The sequence below is a fragment of the Microtus oregoni genome, unplaced genomic scaffold, assembly GCF_018167655.1.
Source record: "Microtus oregoni isolate MIOR12 unplaced genomic scaffold, Mior012 000005F_ref0000423, whole genome shotgun sequence".
NCBI lineage: Eukaryota > Metazoa > Chordata > Mammalia > Rodentia > Cricetidae > Microtus > Microtus oregoni.
Window position 1 is genome coordinate 64,834,914 of NW_024543064.1, and position 20,091 is coordinate 64,855,004.

The 20,091-nt window shown below is 40.6% G+C and overlaps 1 protein-coding gene across 7 annotated transcripts in view; it reads left to right on the top strand.

The window, feature by feature from the left end:
* Nfib (nuclear factor I B) overlaps window positions 1-20,091 on the top strand; it is a 215,666-nt gene that overhangs the window by 187,678 nt on the left and 7,897 nt on the right. For 6 of the 7 annotated variants that reach the window (XM_041651809.1, XM_041651810.1, XM_041651811.1 and 3 more), the window contains one exon: window positions 6,537-6,625. The exons of the other annotated variant lie outside the window; for it this stretch is intronic. In XM_041651809.1, the coding sequence (XP_041507743.1) occupies window positions 6,537-6,625 (89 nt within the window). The remainder of the gene's footprint in view (window positions 1-6,536; window positions 6,626-20,091) is intronic. 7 annotated transcript variants of the gene reach the window in all.

Below are 20,091 nucleotides of genomic sequence, written 5' to 3' on the forward strand. Positions count from 1 at the left end.
TTTTTAAACTAAGATATGAAGTGAAATCCTCTTATATTTATATATTTGTCCTGGCAAATGACAAAGCCAAAACTTGGAACATAAAAACTATTGAAAAGCCAATCATTAGAAGCAAGCAATTGAAAAAGGACACAAGTAGACTATCAGCAAGCTTCTCCGCAGAGCCAGGAAGCAAGCTATCAACACTCAGGCCATTCTTATTGTGACTGCTATCATAATAGACAGCCTGACGCAAAAGCCTGTCACGTGACTTCTGGGTAGATATGCAAATGGTGAGAGGTCACTTTTCACATAGGCCTGCTGAAAAGGAAACACATTTAAAGGAAGTTTTAATCAATCTAATGGCTATGCCAATGTTTAGCTTTGAGGCTAGTTTTGAAATTGAAACAAAAAATCCTTCCATCATCTGTCTGTCTTTTATTATTAATTCCTTTATATGCTCTTCCTGGTTATCAAAGACAGGGTGCTAGGATACTCGAATTAATGTCAAAATAAAATTATTTAATTCACCCTTAAATTCCAATCAATAAAAACACAAGGGGAAATTGTCTTCTTTCCTGAAACAAGAGCTTTCAGAGGGAAAAATTCTTAAGATGATATTTACACACTTTTGAGCTGCATGTGGAACTCAGTATAGGCAAAAGAAAATGACAGTAATGATGGAGGAACAGTGACAGGCATGGTGCGGGAACAGTGATAGGCATGGTGCGGGAACAGTGATAGGCATGGTGCGGGGACAGTGATAGGCATGGTGCGGGGACAGTGATAGGCATGGTGCGGGGACAGTGATAGGCATGGTGCGGGAACAGTGACAGGCATGGTGCGGGGACAGTGATAGGCATGGTGCGGGGACAGTGACAGACATGGTGGAGGGGGCAGTGACAGACGTGGTGGAGGGGGCAGTGACAGACATGGTGGAGGGGGCAGTGACAGGCATGGAGGAGGGGGCAGGTGGAGGAGGGACAGTGACAAGCATGGTGGAGGGGACAGGTGGAGGAGGGACAGTGACAGGCATGGTGGAGGGGACAGGTGGAGGCGGCAGTGACAGACATGGTGGAGGGGGCAGGTGGAGGAGGGACAGTGACAGGCATGGTGGAGGGGGCAGTGACAGACATGGTGAAAGAACAGTGACAGACATGGTGGAGGGGGCAGTGACAGACATGGTGAAAGAACAGTGACAGACATGGTGGAGGGGGCAGGTGGAGGGGACAGTGACAGACATGGTGGAGGGGGCAGTGACAGACATGGTGGAGGGGACAGTGACAGACATGGTGGAGGGGGCAGTGACAGACATGGTGCAGTAATGGTGAGAACCAAGATTTAGGAGTGAGGAGTTTGACCTTTGCCTTGTGATGGGAGCAGGTGTCTCTAACTTTGGGCAAGTCTTAAGAGGGGAAAGGGTCACATTGTCACCAGCAATTCTAGACACCTTACGTTCTATAGGCATAAATAGTTGTCATCGAAAGAAAATGACCCTTAGTTTCCAATTCTTAATGTATGACTTTTGATCAGTGATTTTGATTAATTTTAGGGGCTGTTCATACCCATTTAACTTTATTTAGTTAAGTATCAAGGAGCATGATTTCAGAAAGGGACAGAGTGACTTTAAGGTATCAGAACGGCTTTGGTTTATCTTCTTGACAGTTTGATTTTGATCATTTTCCCTGTTCATGAAAGTTCTACTGCTTAGAAAGGAACTTAGTGAAAGTTCATTTCAGTTGCTCCATAAGCAAGTAGTTAATAGCAGAAATTTTACCCACCCGAGCAAGTAAATAGAAAGCACGAACCCTCATGTGAGGATTCTTTTGATGTGCCTCCATTGTCCCCCTCCCCCAGACTGTGTCCCTGAGCTATCAGGAGAAATGGGGAAACTCAAGAGAACATAAAACATACAATTCAAGATACTCCCTTAAGGGTCTTGTAAACCTAAAATGAAGAGGTAAATTTGCTCGTGTTGGTTATTCAGTTAACCCTAGTGGGTTATTGGTTCAATTGAGCGCTGTTGTCATCACGGCAGGCTGTTAGTCAGTCCACTGCCTGTTTGCTGGATCTGGCAAAGTGAGTGTTTTGCTTACTTTTATTTCTTCCCCAAATTTTATGCGTTTGATAGCTAAAGTCCCCTGTATGACAATGAAGGGCCTTCATCTGAGTGTACAAACTTGACTTTAAGGCCACATTGATTCTTTATGCCTATCAGAAGCAGCCTAATTTATGTGCAGTATCTCAGGTATTTTCACTTTGGTCTTTCTGCATATGCAAACTATTCATTTTAATTACATAAGTAATTGGGAATCCCCCCTGGCTTTAGACTCATTCCCTATGTAATAGCAGATGACCTAGAACTTCTGATCCTCCTGCCTCCACCTTCCAGGTGCTAGAAGTACCAGCACATACCAGCACACTTGATTTTATGTGGCATTAGGACCAGGGACCAATCTCAGGGCTTTTGGACACTGGGCAAGTACTCTAACTGGGCTATGCCCCAGCCTCCTTGAGCAGACATTTGAAAGAAACCAGAGAGTTCCCTGCCTGGCTGTTTTGACACAATCTCATTTGAACTGTGCCATCAGGAACTTCCCCTCCAAACTGCAGTCTGAGAGCGTGTGCAGGTCCCCGCCTTTATTACTGTGTTCGTAGTTTACAAGTGTTTTATTTGACCCTTATAGTCATTGCTTCGTGGGTCGATCCTATTTCTTTCATTTCTTGTTTCTTCTTGGAATATTGGGCACAATGTGTTTAATACCTTGGTTTTATAAACAGTCTTCTTTCATTTGATAGGTACATATAAATTAAATAACTAAATCTCCCAGTGACTATGTATTTGGTACAGATATGCATATGATTAAGTCTGACTTTTAGAGTCTAAGAAAGCTGGAAATCAGCTCCCCTTTATGAGGTCGCCTGGCCCCTCCCCTACAAGGTCACGCTGCACCAAGTGGCTGGGTTTCTAAACTCATTTGCATATGGTCTTTGAAGCTTGACTGTTATGGGACAGGAGGTCACCTCTTATTTTGAAAAGTAAGATACTTGGAAAACTCACACTTATAGAAGGTTTGAACTTATGAAAATGTAATAGAGATGTTTGTGTACCAGTTAAAATCCAACTTTAAAATTTGACTAGAAATAACTTGAATTATTTTGTTTTTCAAGACAGGGTTTCTCTGTGTAGCTTTAGAGCCTGTCCTAGAACTTGCTCTGTAATCCAGGCTAGTCTGGAACTCACAGAGATCCGCCTGCCTCTGCCTCCTCAGTACAGGGATTAAAGGCCTGCGCCACCACCACCTGACCGACAGTTGAATTTTTTTTATCACTCACCCTTTCTCAGAGCAATGGTTAAACTGTCAGTACCTCAAATTTAAAAATCTTTATTACTTAAAGTGAAATTGTGTTAAACATCTTGAATTACAATACTAAAATGTTTCACATGTTCTTCTACAGAAGCTTAAATACACTCAGTTTGAGTCTTCCAGTATTAAGGATCTGCCCTGAATTTGCTTGGTCCAAGAATGTCTTGGTTAAATAAGATGCTTAAGAGCTGATTTTCATAGACATTCCTGCCACAGGAATCTTTGGTGAATAATAGCTGATTTTTGTTTTAGTCATTAATTTGTTTCCCTTACTTACACTTCTTAATTTTTTTAATATTTATTTATTTATTTATTTATTTATTTATTATGTATACAACAGTCTGCCTCGATGTATGCCCGCACGCCAGAGCAGGGCACCAGATCTCATTACAGATGGTTGTGAGCCACCATGTGGTTGCTGGGAATTGAACTCAGGACCTCTGGAAGAGCAGCCAGTACTCTTAACCTCTGAGCCATCTCTCCAGCCCCACTTTTTAAATTTTTACTTTATTGGGTATTTTATTAGTTCAACTATAGTTAAGAAAATAATAATAATAATAAATAATAGACAGAGAATTGCTCTTGCTTAAGTAACTTGGCTCAAGTGTGTGATAATAGACAAGCTGGCATAAATACTTGTCTCCTTAGATGCTTTGAAAGTATAGGCAGTGCTGGCCCATAATATAGGCAAACAAGTTAAAATCATATCTTATAATTTTTAGTTAATTGTTGAAAATTAATCCAATAATTCAATATTAATTCAACTGGTATCTTGCCAACTTCTTTGACATTAAATTATTCTTAAATGCAATTTTTGATGATTTTGTATATATTTAAACATTTTTTCTGTTTTAGAGAAAAATATTTTTAAAAGGCATAGGTGTGTACATGTACGCATAAGCACATATATTAATGATAAGTGGAAATAAATAGTTAGTTTGGTTTAACCTCTTTGAAAGTATATGTATGAAAGAAAAGTTAGAACTTGCATTGATTTTAAGTGTGCAGGATGAAGCCAAAGATTGTGCACTTGAAATTTTTAGGGTTGGTTAAAGAAAAAACGTCACCAGCATGTAACTGGCCAAATTTGCACAAGAAACTCCCAGGAAGATAGTAGGGTCTCAGCTTTGCCTGAGATAGCCCATGAGCGGTCCTGGGGTCTTACAGTTTTGTGCAGGATTATCAGCTTTCAGAGAAAGCAGAGGGTCCCCTAGACATTAACCTGGGACTACTCATTAGCAGAACTGGCTGTGGTGTGCGGAACGTACATCTCGCTCCCTGCTAACCTGACTCAAAAGTGTCATCCCCAGGTGAAAGTGGATGGGGCGTAGGTGGCTCCTGAAGTGACCACAAATGGTCAGGCTCTTTTTTCAAGGCTCAAATTTTGAAATGTGCTCCACTTATTTCTGGTGATTATCAGTGTAGCCTAGCACACTGAATTTCGGTTTAGAAGGGCCCCTCAGAGAACTCACACACGGGCGCGCGCGCACACACACATGCATGCACACACATGCACGCCTACACACACACACACACACACAGGTGGAAGGAAGGAAGGAGGAAAAAAAGCCCAAGTCCTGCTGGAAACTGAGGACAAAGTGTCCAAGGACAGTCTGAGCTACACAGTGAGATCTTTTGTATCCACCGCCCCGCACCCATGTCCCCTCAGAAACAAATCTTACAACGTTGTTTCTCATACACTATAGACTAAACATATTTTCTTCTTTGAAATAGCAGAAATATGTCATCTGTTTATAAGTGAATAGGTATATATTTTCTCCTTTGTATGAATATTATGACTGTTTTCAGAATACCTACTTTGTTTCTGTTTACTTTCTGATTTATGAGTCCTTTATAACATCAAACTGAGCAGACTCCAGCCATTCAGCCATCTCTGCATCTTTCTCTCTGTCTACCTGAGGGGACGTTTTCCAGTTCTTTGTAAAAACGAGTTCTACTTTAAATATCCAAGAACTTTAAATGCACCTTCCAAATTTTAGATTACATTTTCAGATAAAAGCTGTTATTCTGAAACCTCATGGTAGCATTTTGACTGTGAAGAAACTGGAGTCTGAGAGTTAATAGCCTTTTTTTTTTTTTTTAAGCCCTATGTTTTGGGGACAGAGTTAAAGCGATTTGTCCTAAGTGTAAAGGCTTTTTCGCTGTGGCCATCATCTAGAAACTCTCCCAGAAGAGGCAATCCAGGTGTGTTTAGCAAGGCAGCTCCCTCTCAATGCAGGACGCAGTGAATTTACCGCCCGGCTCTCTAAAGCTTAAAAACCACGATTTTCTAGAGTATTCCCCAACCCTGCCCCTGCCATGACAGATAAGTTTACTTTCTTAAGCATAAAAATAAGCAATATATCTTTTCAATAAATCTGCCAGCACTGTAGGGCAGCTGTTAACCAAACAGGGCTGGCTAGGGTTCCTGGGAAGAGCTCAGGAGAGCAGAGCCGCTGCTCAGATCCAGGGAGAATTGGTCTCAGGCCCTGTTCAGTGCCTTCTCCACCTTCTTCACATGCGGGAAAACATTACAGGGCAACGCCTCTGAATTTTACATGAACCTCAAGCTCATTTTTTACTCTTCCTCAACAGTGCCACTTTAGGTAAAATGTAATTCGGAACATGAGAAACTGGAAGCCTCCCAGCTTCTCTACCTGTTAGGGCCAATGCAGGGCGGGGCCTTTCTCCTCTAAACTGCATGTCTTCTGTTTTGCAATCTGCATGCTTTACAGATATTGATTATTCTACTCTGCATAGATGATTTGGTATGTCGCATAGAAAAAAGAACCGCATTTTTATTTCCTTTCTAAAATAATCTCTCTATTGAACATTATTAACGTTTTCTTTTATTTCAGCTCAATTTATACTCTAATACTGGCTAATTGTTATGTTCTAAGCACTTGTTTCTCTGTATGCTTTAATTAATAGAGAAGCATATTGCAATAACTTTTTTTTCTAAGGAAAAGTCTGGAAATTTTGCTTTATATAGTATGATTTTTTTTCTTCTTGTTTTTTTTTTCATTTTGTTTTGTTTTTAATTTTGTTTGTCTGTTTGTTTTTTTTAAGTTGCCTCTTGGGAAAGTAAGAGTAATGCCATGTTCAGTACTAGTTTGCATGTGTTCATTTAAATACTAAAAACTGTAGTACTGCTCGATCCATATCTGACTGCTAGGTTTCAATTGACAGCTGAGGATTTGTGACTGGACCATGAATCAAAACGGCAGGCATTTATACCCCAGTACCAGTGAGGATACATTGGGAATTACTTGGCAAAGGTAACATTTTAATTATTTCCAACCCTACACTTACACCTAAAACTTACATAACCTAACGTGTTTGTTTTTAACTAGTTGTACAGAAAGTATGTTAAAAGTCTAGTTGTTTGGCTGTACATCCCTATTCCCCTGTCCCCCCCTTTAATTCCTGTCTGGATGCATCATCGGATTAACCTGGGACTGTGGCATATGTTAACTGATCATTGGGATTTTTCAACACTGTCAAATGTTTGGGACAGTTTATAACATTTTTTTGGTGGGAATGGGAGGAGCGTGCTATGACATTTAGATATAAGGGCCTAGCAATGAAATCATAGCTTCAGGCAAGATTTTCTGCTACCTGAGGATAAAACATTGGTTCTTTACATTATATGCGTTTTCTCATCTCAGCTCTTTCCTCTCTGCTGACTCTAAGCTGTTGAGTGTTTATTTTTCTCTCAGCGGGAAAGACGGGAAGAAAGGTTTCAAGGCAGTCTGTTCCACTGTTGTTCACAGAGCAAGCCCATTTTGGAGTGGGAAGATTATTCGAATCTGTAGTTAAGGAAGAAATTTTGTTTAAGTAGTTTTAATTTCTGTTTGCAGACTGATGTAATTGACTTTATTAGGTTGGCTAAGAAAATTATTTGAAAATAGTTTTGATATTATCTTATGTTTTGGTTTTGGAAAAATATTATAAAGTAGCTGTTATCTTTTCAAAGCAGTTTGTGTCCAATAAATAATTTATGGTGTAATATATATTAAAACATAAAGATGAACAAAAGAGAGTAATGAAATCCCTTGCGCTTCCTGAAAATAGGGCCAACACAGTTTTTACCATTGCACTGATTGTAAGCATTCCCTTGCAGTTTCTGCGTGAAGTCAGGTGTTGAGTTGTTAGTTATGAGAAGGGTGTTTGATTTCATAGTGGGTGATGGGACCTGCTGTGGGCTCAAGGAGTCAAACATCTCCATTTCCTCACATAAAAACTACCTAGATTTTGTTTTCTGAGTTAAAAAAAATTAGATTTATTCAGTCAGGCAGTGGTGGCACATGCCTTTAATCCCAGCAATAGAAAGAAAGAAGCAGGCGGATCTCTGTGAGTTCAAGCCCAGCCTGGTCTACATAGCTAGTTTCAGGACAGCCAGGACTACACAAGGAAACCTTGTCTCTAAGAATAAAAACAAACAAACAAAAAAATTAGATTAATTCATTTTATATGTGAGTGAATTGCCTGCATGTGTATGTGTGCTCCCTCTGCATATATGGTGCCCGTGGGATCGGAAGAAGCCATCTGACCTTCTGCAACTGGAGTCAAAGATGGTTGTGAGCCACCACCAGGTGGGTGCTTTGAATTGAACCTTCCTCCTGAACAAGAGCAATAACTGCTCAGCCATCCCCAACCTTGCATTCAGTTTTTAAAAATTCCGTGACATTTAATTAATTTAACAATTAAGTGATCACAATATGACTTTTCCCATGTTTAAGTATTGGTGGGAATAATCATCTCTAAAAAGAAATCTATTGGGATGTTCTTCCCCAAGAAGTTTATATTAGTAGAAAAAAAACTATACAATATATACTTACAAATGGAAGATCAACTTGGTGGAAGTAGCTTATTTAACTAGTCTCAATGATTAATCGTGCTTAATTAAATTGAATGAAAGTGGCTTAAGAGTCTGAATTAGTAAGCTATTTAAAGTTAATTTAATTAGACTTGATAACACAATGTTTGCATTAGTTTATTAAGTAACAATCCTATACTCCATGCTTTGCCTATCAGCGGAATGGCCTACATTCACAAGGGTAGCCGATTAGATGAAAGAGTCTTATGTTTCTAAATGTGTCTCTGGCTGTCAGGACTTCTTAATCAGTAGACTACTGATGGGCATTTACTTACTCTAGAAGAGGATAATATCTCTGAAGCACATTAAAACCAAAAAGATGTAAATTTTTGGCAACTTGCATTTTGTACTAGCCTGAATAGTTCTGGAATAAGAACTTGGTTTGTCCCAAAAGGACACGTAACACACCTATGGGAAGAATGACCACAGTGACTGTCAGCGTTTTTCATCCTGAAGCTCGCTTTCACAGCAAGCAAACTGACGGGACAGGCAGTTTTCACATCATAGTGAATCTGGGCTGGGGAGACCACCTGAATTTGTTGATTTCATTTTTCCCCTTCTCAGAGGATACTAATCTTTCTTTGGATTGGTGGATAGCTATGTGATGGCCAAGTTTTGAAGTATGCCTTGGGTTGCATCTGCTCTTCTTGTCATGACTCAAGAGGGTACGTCGTTGGTGTTTGAGGTGTATCTATGCGTTCTGCACAGATTCGCTGAGTCGGGGTAGGAGTGCCACCCTATGTACTGGGACAGTCACACTCCCACTTCTTTCAATCTGCGCATCACAATTCAGAATAAGCATGCTCAGGTGAGACAGTAGCTCTCTTGACTTTGCTGCCATTTTCAAAAATGGACACAACTGTGGGACATGGTGGAGCAAGGCTTTAGCCCTAGCACTGGGGAGGCTGGGCAGACAAGCCCCTGAGTTGGAGGCAAGGTAGCCTATGTTTATAAAAACTTCATGGATTTTATTTTTAGATAGAATATTGAAAAGACGGATCCTGCCTGTGTCACTGTCACTTTAAAGAGGGACGAGGACAGCGAAAGCCATAGCTTTTTCTGCTCAGTAGCTTGACAATATTAGGGAAAGATAGATTTGTTCAGCCACAGGCTCGAATGACTGAGGTTTAATGTAGTAGACAAAGAACCAAAAAACACTCCACGAGTCATACCTGTCATGGCTATTGCTTGGTGTTTTTCTTTTGTGGTTATTGTTGTTTAATATGTTTTTAGCTGAAATAGAACTAGATCACTTTTCCCCCTTTCTTTTCTCTCTCCAGCCCCTCCCAGCTACCCACCCTCCAGCCCCTCCCAGCTACCCACCCTCCAGCCCCTCCCAGCAACCCTCCTTCCAGCCCCTCCCAGCTATCCACCCTCCAGACCCTCCCAGCTACCCTCCTTCCAGCCCCTCCCAGCTACCCACCCTCCAGCCCCTCCCAGCTACCCACCCTCCAGCCCCTCTCAGGTATCCACCCTCTAACCCCTCCCACCTACCCACCCTCCAGACTCTCCCATACTCCCCCACTTTCAAGTTGATAGCCTTTTGCTTTGATTCGTGCATGCGCTCGTGCACAAATGAGTTTATACCCAAAGGCAATCCATGAAGCCTGTAGATAGAAGGGCACAGCAAAGCAAGTTTTTGGGTTTGCTTTATTTTGTTAGGATCGTGTATGTTGCCACCTGATTTGTCCTCACTAGCTTTCCTTCCTGCTTGAACCAGTTGCCCTCTAGAGATGCTTCCATGTCAAAAACACCTTGTCTGGGGGTTTGGAAATGGCAGGGAGGCAGATGTGTTCATCCTACTCACGCTGGAGATCTACTTGCCACATCCCACCCTAGCTCAGAAACTCCATCAAGCGCCAAAGCTGTGAGGCAGGGTTTCACAGACCTTCCAGGTTCCAGTCCTGAAGGGGTTTCTTTGCCTTGACCTTAGCATTTTGTGAAGGGTGTGTGCATGTGTGTGTGCATGCGTGTGCACGCGTGTCGCATGTGTGGAAACTGATAAGCTAGGTCCTTACTCAAATCTAGAGAAAATGAAATTCCTGCCTAAGTAAATGGTTGGTTGCTGGAGTTGATGCAGAATAAAATACTGAAGGCCTTGTTTCCTCTTCAATCAGGGTAGAGTCTCCTTCTAGGAGGATGTTAGGAGAGGAACGGCTCAAGCTGGGTACTGCTGTGCTTGCTCTTTGTCCGCCTCCATGCATACGTTCTGTTGTTTACGTTCTGTTGTTTTTTGCACAAGTGAGTTGTGTGGGTATTAAACACGTACAACAGTTACTTGCTAACTAGCTTGCTTTCTTAAGACCCGAGCCAGACTCTTGCTTGCTCTTCCCGATATGAAAGAGCAGCGTAATTGAACAAAAAAGAAAGTTGAAGGGCAATCTAGGAGTAATAATATAAACATGAGTTATTTTAAAACATTGGATGGGTGCTTTCTGCAGAGAGAAACTGGATTTATTGTTTCGTTCTCCTTTCTCCCCCTTCACCCCTTTGAGAAGACGCGAAGCCACAAGAGAGTGGTTGTATGTGTCTGATGGCGTATATAAACATAGAAGAAGCCTTCAGATGGCTAAAATAAACATGTGCGTGTTACTGAAGGATATGTTTACACAAACCATTTGCTCAGCCCCTGAAATAATGAATAAATGAAGATTTTACTGAAATAATTGGAAGGCTTTTTCTTGTTTCTGCGTATGCCATAATGGAAGGGCACCAGAGATGTTGATCAGCGATTTTCCGAGGCAGAAGTGTTCCCGGTTCCTTTCTGTGAGTTGACTACTTCAGCCTGTCATTACTTTACACGTGTTTTTGTAAGAAATTGTCGTTTATTACTGCAATTCCAGAGAGTTCCTTGATTTCCCAAGAGAAGTTTAGCAGCCAGTAAAGGTTATTTGGGTCTGGCTGGTCAGGAGAACGAGGGCAAAATGGAGGGGCATAGTCACTGTGAAAGCCGTTTCCCAATTCCCCTCCACTATCCATACAGTTTCCTTTATAAGATGTATCCTCTCTATCAACAGACTACAAGATCAAAACTTAATAATTTTAATAGGTTGCACACTGTATGTATTCCCATGTGTGTTTATATATACAGCTATGTAGCATGCATGTGATAAAGGCATGTGTGCACTCCTGTCCTCATGTAGAATTCAGTTAACTTTTATTTTAATATCCTTCTTGGGCAATTTTTGCACATCCCCCAGGTTAGCGATTCCTGCTCAGGGCTTCTTATCTCCACACAGAACTGCAGTCTGGCAGCTGGGTTGTTCCTGCGGTTCCTGGGGGGGGGGGGGGGGGCTGGATTCCCATCTCTGAATCTCCCTTTCAGCTGTCAGCTCTAGAGTGTGTTCAGACTGTTAAAATTGTTTACAGCATCCTGGGTCCCTAGCACCACTCTGGGACTCTAATAGAAACGCTGATCAGAGAGATGCACAGGAGAAGCCTAGAGGTTCCAGGCAGAGAATCACAAAGGTTACGCATGACCAGTGTCTGGTAACAGGACAGCTAGCCGTCACTCTTCTTTGCATTTATCAGTCTCTTGAAAGCAGAGACTTTTCGTTCTCATTAATATTGCTTGCACCTGTTAGGAAATCAAAGCTAAAGTCGTTAGCATTTTTTTAAAAAAAGACTGATCTGACATGGTCTTCTATAAACACATGATGTCCCTGATCCGGCTTTTGAGAGCTGTGTCGGGATTTGTAGTTTTCACCTAGTTTTGTCCATTTATAAAGAAAGATTTGTCGAACTGGACATTTCCTTTTTATCTAGACAAACTCTTGAGAACACTTCCTAAGAAATTAATTGTATTCCAGCCAGACTTGCATGCTGCCATCCCACAGGAAATGGGTCAGCAATCCATTAAGATGCCATTAGATAATCTAATTTGGAACTTAATCTCTAAATTAACCATGCTCCATACTTGAAGCATACTTGAGAGGAAGAAAAAAAGTTTACGTTTGAATCGATAGGGGAGCCGAAGCGTGAAGAAGGCTGTTTGTTTTTTCTGTAGCTGTGGTCACGTCTCAAGCCGTCTGGTAACCAGGAGAAACCAGACATGATGTAATTCCAGATTGAACTTGAACTTCAGGGACTTAGGATGGGGGAACAATGGGCCATAGGAATCAATAATGTCCATTTTCCACATGATTATGTCTGGAGCTTTCGGTTAACCTTTCTGGATGGACAGTGTGACCAAAACGAGATGATCCAGGGACAAGATGTTAAAGGAGAGAGAACAACTTTCTCCATGGTGTTTTCCGAGCTGCACTGCAGATTCCAGCGGGATTAGAAAAGTTCCCCCTCTGCAGTAAAGCGGTGGCCCTGTTCAGAGCACTCTTTGTTCGCCTAGGTAGGACAAACTTAATCTTCCGTTTCCTGTCAGATGGTTTTTGGCAGCAGAGCCGGAGAGGGAGGAGCAGGATTCAGAACACTCTCAAATGCAAACCTTACTGATTAACCCTTTGCAGCCAAAGGAAGTGTGCTTAACGCTGACCCTGTTTGAAGATGGTTTATGCAAAGCACGGGGTAAACACGTAAGTTCTCAGCTGAGGAAGTCGGCTCCCTGGGCCCACACACCGTTTCTTTACTGCTGTGGTCTCAGAGCTAGGACGAGGTGTGTTGTGACTTGGGTCATATTTACACAACAGAGCCTGGAACGAAATCTATTTTATGGGAAATGCAAAGTTCTAGTAGAAAAGGCAGAGCCCATTGCATTTCCACACAGTGACTAACAATGCACGGGTCACGTGGCAGAAACTGGAAAGTGAGTTTCTCCCCCTGCTTCACTTTGCTTCCGTTCTCTGCACGTGTGAGCACGGTGAAGGAGCGAGCATCCCACGTTCAACTCTGAACTCTGTTTCATCCGGCTCTTCCTATACTCGCAGAAGCAGGTCCTCTCCTTTAGAGGCAAAACCGTATAAGTAATACTGGATCTTGCTTTTAAATAAAAATCCTTTGTGAGAGAAGCTCCTGGCTTTTGTACAAAACTCACTTCTCTTTCATGTAGCCTGCCTTTGGTGGTCCGCGCTGTGAAAGGCGCTATTCTGGAGGGCCAGTTTTGTAGGGAAGTGTCTGCAGTCGAAGAATCGCTTATGCAAATGAGGGGAGCCGTAACCCTTGTAACAATAGCACTGAAAGGAGCCCAGGGGTGGAGAGGAATACAGACTAGAGAAAGGCCGGAAAGCAACACGTGGGCTTCCCTGCGCATGGGCTAGCGGCTGGTGGAAAATGACCACAGTTAGCCTACAATTCCATATATTTTTAATTGGCAAAAATCTCCCATAGCTTCATCAGTTGACATATGTATGCGTATGTGTCCTGTAGTAAATCTGTAATTAATCGTCTTCCTAATTTTCGATCACACATTTGTTTAGATCTAAAATATGAGCAAGATTGACTCAAGGTGCTTTTTTTATTTTATTTTTTAAATTTATTTATTTATTAAAGATTTCTGTCTCTTCCCCGCCACCGCCTCCCATTTCCCTCCCCCTTCCCCAATTATGTCCCCCCCCCCCCAGCCCGAAAAGCAATCAGGGTTCCCTGTCCTGTGGGAAGTCCAAGGAACCCCCACCTCCATCCAGGTCTAGTAAGTTGAGCAAAGGTGCTTTTTAAAATTTGTCTAATTTGACTGATTGAGGGGGAGAATTTTCTTTTAAAACCTGTTTACATTTAAATATCAGCAAGTAAGGTTTTGTGACTTTTAAGTATATCGGTTCCCTTGTTGAAGGGCTTTTTCGGATTTTTTTTTTAGTCGCTCTTATGAGAGAAGAGCTGAGTGTCGTGATGACCCTGTTCCCTCATCAGCTGCAGTACTCCCATATGAAGTCACTATTGCCTGCGTTCCTCATTAGATTAAGTCCTTCACTGGTTTGTGCCGCGTTCTAACGTGGAAAATGCTCTCACTTGTGCTTGCTAGCGTGAACCCTCACTGGCATACCTCACAAACAAAGTCATGGAAACAATTGAATACAAACCAGCGAGGTTTGACAGCCTACCGGTGGATGTGATTTTCAAGAGTGTGGCTCCCCAAGGATTAACAATAAAGACGGCTATTTACCTACTTAGTTAAGAAATAAATACATCTCTCTTTCATTACCGTGAAGTGCTATTGCTTGCCATTAGAAATCATTCCAGGAGCCACCTGCAGTTTGTGATAGTTGGTGTTTCCCAGAGAGCCCACAGGGGGCCTTTGCTGAGCAGGTAAGGGCTAGCCAGGGAGCTTTCTGATGCAGACTATTGCAAATAGTGATAATCATTAGAAATCATCGTGCATGCAAATAAAATCGTTCAGATGGCGATAATGATCATGAAACACGGGGAAAATAAATCAAAGAGACCCGGGACCTGTATAGAGCACATCGTATATTTCCCTTTCCGTCTGGCCTCGTTTAAAACAGGGCTGAGAAGCAACTAGCGTTGGATGAATAAGTTCCAGTCACTCATGAGGAAGTTGGGCTCAGGAATGATTATTCTTGTTCAGGTGTTCTAGTGCATCTGTGCCTCGGCCGTAAGCCGTTGCGTATCTTCTGTGATTCACATGCGGTAGAAATATAGCGACAACAAATGGTCATGTTTTCCATGGAGCGCTGAGGTAAACTGAGAATGTGTTACTCTGGGCCTCCAGGACTGTGGTTAGGATCCACGTTTCTGCAGTCCTATGACTCTGCACAGTTGGGTACAGTTCAGGCTTCCGTCTCCTCCATCCATAAATTAAGCCTGATTGTTAGCTGTTAGGACCAACAACGTTAAGGTAGGTCAGTCACGTAGACCAGTGTCTGGCAAATTACTTCTGCCATCTAAGTGCTATTGATTAGATGCCACGTTCTTCCTTCTAAGATATTAATACATTCAGCTTGAAGCCTGTTCCTTTATTCCTGCTAGTAATGTGAGTGAACTGTTTTTCATATGACAGTGAGATTCATAGCCTTTGAGATTTAGGGAAGCAAGTAGCTAGTTGAGATGCAACATGGTATATCTAGACAGTATGGTATATCTAGACAGTATGTATATCTACACAGTGTGGTGTATCTAGACAGTATGTGTATCTATATAGTGTGGTGTATCTAGACAGTATGTATATCTATATAGTGTGGTGTATCTAGACAGTACAATATATCTACACAGTGTGGTGCATCTAGACAGTATGTGTATCTATATAGTGTGGTATATCTAGACAGTATGTATATCTATATAGTGTGGTGTATCTACACAGTGTGGTGTATCAAGACAGTATGTATATCTATATAGTGTGGTGTATCTACACAGTGTGGTATATCTAGACAGTATGTATATCTACACAGTGTGGTGTATCTAGACAGTATGTATATCTATATAGTGTGGTGTATCTAGACAGTATGATATATCTACACAGTGTGGTGCATCTAGACAGTATGTGTATCTATATAGTGTGGTGTATCTAGACAATACGATATATCTAGACAGTGTGGTGTATCTAGACAATACGATATATCTAGACAGTGTGGTGTATCTAGACAGTATGTATATCTACACAGTGTGGTGTATCTACACAGTGTGGTGTATCTAGACAGTACGTATATCTATATAGTGTGGTGTATCTAGATAGTATGTATATCTATATAGTGTGGTGTATCTAAACAGTACGATATATCTAGACAATGTGGTCCATCTACACAGTGTGGTGCATCTTGACAGTATGTGTATCTATACAGTGTGGTGTATCTAGACAGTACGAAATATCTAGACAGTATGGTGTATCTAGACAGTGTGGTGTATCTAGACAGTATGTATATTTATACAGTGTGGTGTATCTAGACAGTATGTATATCTACACAGTGTGGTGTATCTAAACAGTATGGTGTCTAGATACATGTGTGTAGATGCATGTGTATGGTATATCTAGACAGTATGGTATATGTAGACAGTGTGGTATATCTACATAGTATGGTGTATCTACACATGTGTGTAGATGCATGTGTGTGGTATATCTAGACAGTATGTTATATCTACACAGTATGGTGTATCTAGACAGTAGGTATAGCTACACAGTGTGGTGTATCTAGACAGTATGGTGTATCTACACGTGTGTACATGTATGTGTGTGGTGTATCTAGACAATATGGTATATCTACACAGTGTGGTGTATCTATCTAGACAACATAGTATATGTAGACAGTCTAATGTTTTCAGACATGCTTTCACTTTAGTAGAGGAAGTACTTTGCTGTTTGTTTTGGAAGAAACACTAAAACCAGCATGTTAGTAATTTGTTAATAAAATTATTGTTTAGCTTAAAGAATAATAAGTGATACCTGAAATTGGTGAAAAGAAATTGGAGGTAAATTTTTCTAAATTGTCATTTTATATGGTCTTCATGCTTCCTGTACCATTGTGTGTTTTATCACTATTAACAAAATGCCCACTGGTATGGTTGGACTTTGTATAAATCTGCCTAATCTTTGTGCTCTATTGCTTAGCATTTCTCAAGTTCTCAAGTTTCTTAAAAGAGTATCTACAATCTTTGAAGTGAATGTAGTATGTAAACCTAAATGGCCAATCTTATGACTCTTCCTGGAAAATATTAGTATAATTAGAACGCTGACGTGATATGACCTAGTGCAGTTTGGATGCCTAAGAATGGAATGAGTATCAATTAGTAGTACATGGATCGAGGCATTCCTTGAACAGCTCTTGCTATTTTAGTGATCTAAGACTAACAGGTGAAGCTTTTTACTTTGGATGCATGTTTATTTGACACCCTGTAGTTCTGGTTGGTTACTGTGTTAAAAGCCAAAGAACCAATCACTTTGGCCTTTAAGGCACAGTCACATGATGAAATTTTTTTTTTAATGACCATCAGATGTTGCTTTGGCATCCACTGCAATTTTTTCTCTTTCATTGAGAGATAAAGAATCTGTTTACTCCTTTAGTGGAACAGCTATAGTTTATATAGATTTAAGAACTATAAGTTTTAAAGGTACCATCTACCAAACTCTTGCTTTTCTCAAGTTTTTTTGAGAGTTTCAAGCCACATTTCCCCTTAGCTTTCACTATAATGTTACCTGGGAGCTATTTTTGCTTCCTGAGAAGACAGGCCTAGACAACTTGAAGTTGTTGCTCACTCAGTGCACAAGTCCCTTTGTCAACATTGATGAGGTTATGACATAGTTTGTGTACCGAATGGCAAATTCATTGTCTCCTAAAGCAAATAAATTTGCCTTAAGAAAATTCTGTTCTAAAAGTTCTTGCCAAGGTTGGACCAACATGTCACTTTATAGGAAGGCAAATTATCATAGTGAAATGGCCATGGGACACAGACAGAATTGTTTATGTCTGAGGACTATGTGGGAGAGATTGGTCTACATTCCTTCACTCATGAGAGGAGATAATAGTGACCATTTCAAGAACTAAATCTTCAGACATGGCACCTTCTGTTCACCAGTGTGGCTATCTAGAAATGTCTCCTTTTGTGCTAAATCTACGAATTGAGTTATTCGGAACTCCGGGTCATTTCTAATTCAATTGCCAAGTCTTCCCCATTACCCTGAAATAGTTCGTTAAATGATTCATTGAGTTTCTTCAACAAAGACAAGAGACTCCAGTGTAAAATGAATCAGGACCATAACTCCCTGACTATCTCCAAAGTCAAAGGAATTGGCTTATGGCTTCCCTGTTGGTGAGAGTCAATTTACACAGATGGTCACAGTAAGATGAATATATTTTCCAGGATATTCTAGATACTTGTTTCTCAAATTTTAGTTTCGCTGGCATGTCTTTTGTGTATGATCTATCTGATCATGCCTGCCATCAAGATGAATTGTGTTTTGTTTCATGACGCTGCTGAAATCTTTTGAACTCTTTGACTCCTATCCTTCATACTTGTATCATTTTCTTACTGCTTTTGTTTCCAGGGGTTATGGGCAGCAAATGTTTTCTGATTATATGTTATCAGGTTTCAGACAGATTCATCTTTAGTTTATCTAAAGGTGATTTACCATTGCAAAATCTAATGATAACGAAGTGAGTGCAAGCTTGAAGCTACACATGGTTGGCTTTGAATGTTTTGGAAATCCTTTCAGCTATATAGTGAAACTCTTAGTAGTCAACGTATAGATTTTTTAATTGAACATAAAGTAATTCATATAATTTTAACTCCCCCAGGAATGAAAACTAAGATTTATTTTATATGTACCCAATCTGCCTATGTAAATGTGTGGGTATGGATATTGGCACCCACATGGGAGCCACAGTGTGATGGTGCTTATGCATTCTCAGTGAAGAACTATGAAAATTTAGGTGATTTTTTTTTAATTAAATGAACTAGTTTGATTTAACATTTAACCTTATTCTATAGGCATTGAGTTATTTTATCAGGATTGTTCCCCCTACGGGAATTGCTGTTAGATCTCTAAAGAATGTCCTTATGGTTTTGAACTGGACCTATGGATTGGTGATAAGAGGCTTGTAAAACCAATATATGGGGGTCTACATAGTGTTCCTGTTTGAGATTTACTTTCCCCTAAACATTCATAAACAGTATCAACAAATATACTACACTCTGCAGTGTTGGTATGGCCGTCATGTTGCCCAGAGATTCAAAAAGATTAACTAAGCATTTAAATAAAATTTGTTGCACATTATACAGCATGAATCCTCTGTCTGTGATGAACAGCCATTTATTCTGGATACTTATCTTTTCTCCAGGTATTTGGTATAGGTGCCACACTTATTTTTCAGTCCATAAGACACTCTCTCCAAAGCATACAATCGCTAGATGACTCTGTGGAGCTCATCTATTCGGGGATTCTTGTTGATTTCACAAGGTGCCTTGTTGTTGATGCTGTATTTTATTGTCCATATGACACTCTCCAAAACATACAATCTCTAGATGACTCTGTGGAGCTCATCTATTCAGGGATTCTTGTTGATTTCACAAGGTGCCTTGTTGTTGATGCTGTATTTTATTGCCAAGGATTATCTGTTGAGCTAGACGTTTGCTTTTGGCCCACGCTGCTTACTTTAGGTTAAAAATTATAGATGTCTATTTTGTCATTTGCCTTATTGTTAAGAAACAGTCTCATTTAAGGCCAGACTCTATTAGGAGAGATAAGACTGGGCCATTTCTTCCCCCGTGGTGTTCACCTTTCCGTCAGTAAGATAACTGCGGAGAGCAGCTGGTTCTGCGGTGATGTAATAAGTACCGTAACAGAACTCTGTGCAGAGTGCAGTGAGGCACAGTTGAGGTGCAGATAAGTTTCTTGGCACATTATGTAACATTGTTCCAGTCAATGCTACAGACTACAGAAATAATTCTGAAGATGTGTGTAGGAAGAGAGAAAATATGTGAAAAACAGTCAGGTCTCTCAGAAAAGATTTCAGTAAAAATATGTAGTCTTTAGAGTTGGGGTAATTCATCATCTCAGAAAGATATGTAGGTTGGTGTGTTATTTTTTTTTTTTCTGCATAAACTTGGTATGGAGCGTCTTGGTTTTAAATTCAGAGGTATTCAGATGACAGTGTGCTTATAAATACAGGTAATCAAGGTCAGCATCTCTTAATTAGTTGGGTATGAGTTCAGGCCATTGATTTATTTGTCTCAAATTTTGTCATATGCGAAGCACCGTACTAAATGATGAGCAACGTAGAAGTCAAGATTTGCTGCTGTTGACCTGGTTACTTAATCTTAAAACCCTTGAGAAAAAGGTCACTGGTTTCTTTTCTTTTGACACATTGTAGGGCAATATATACCTAGACAGGTAGAAATAAGCCATGTTTTATACTGAGGTGTCTTCAGAGTAAAAAAAAAAAGGTTATGTATCTGTCTTTTTAATTTTAAATGGTTTATTTTTGTTAATTGTCATTTTTTATGCCTTTGCGAGTCAAATGGATAGGC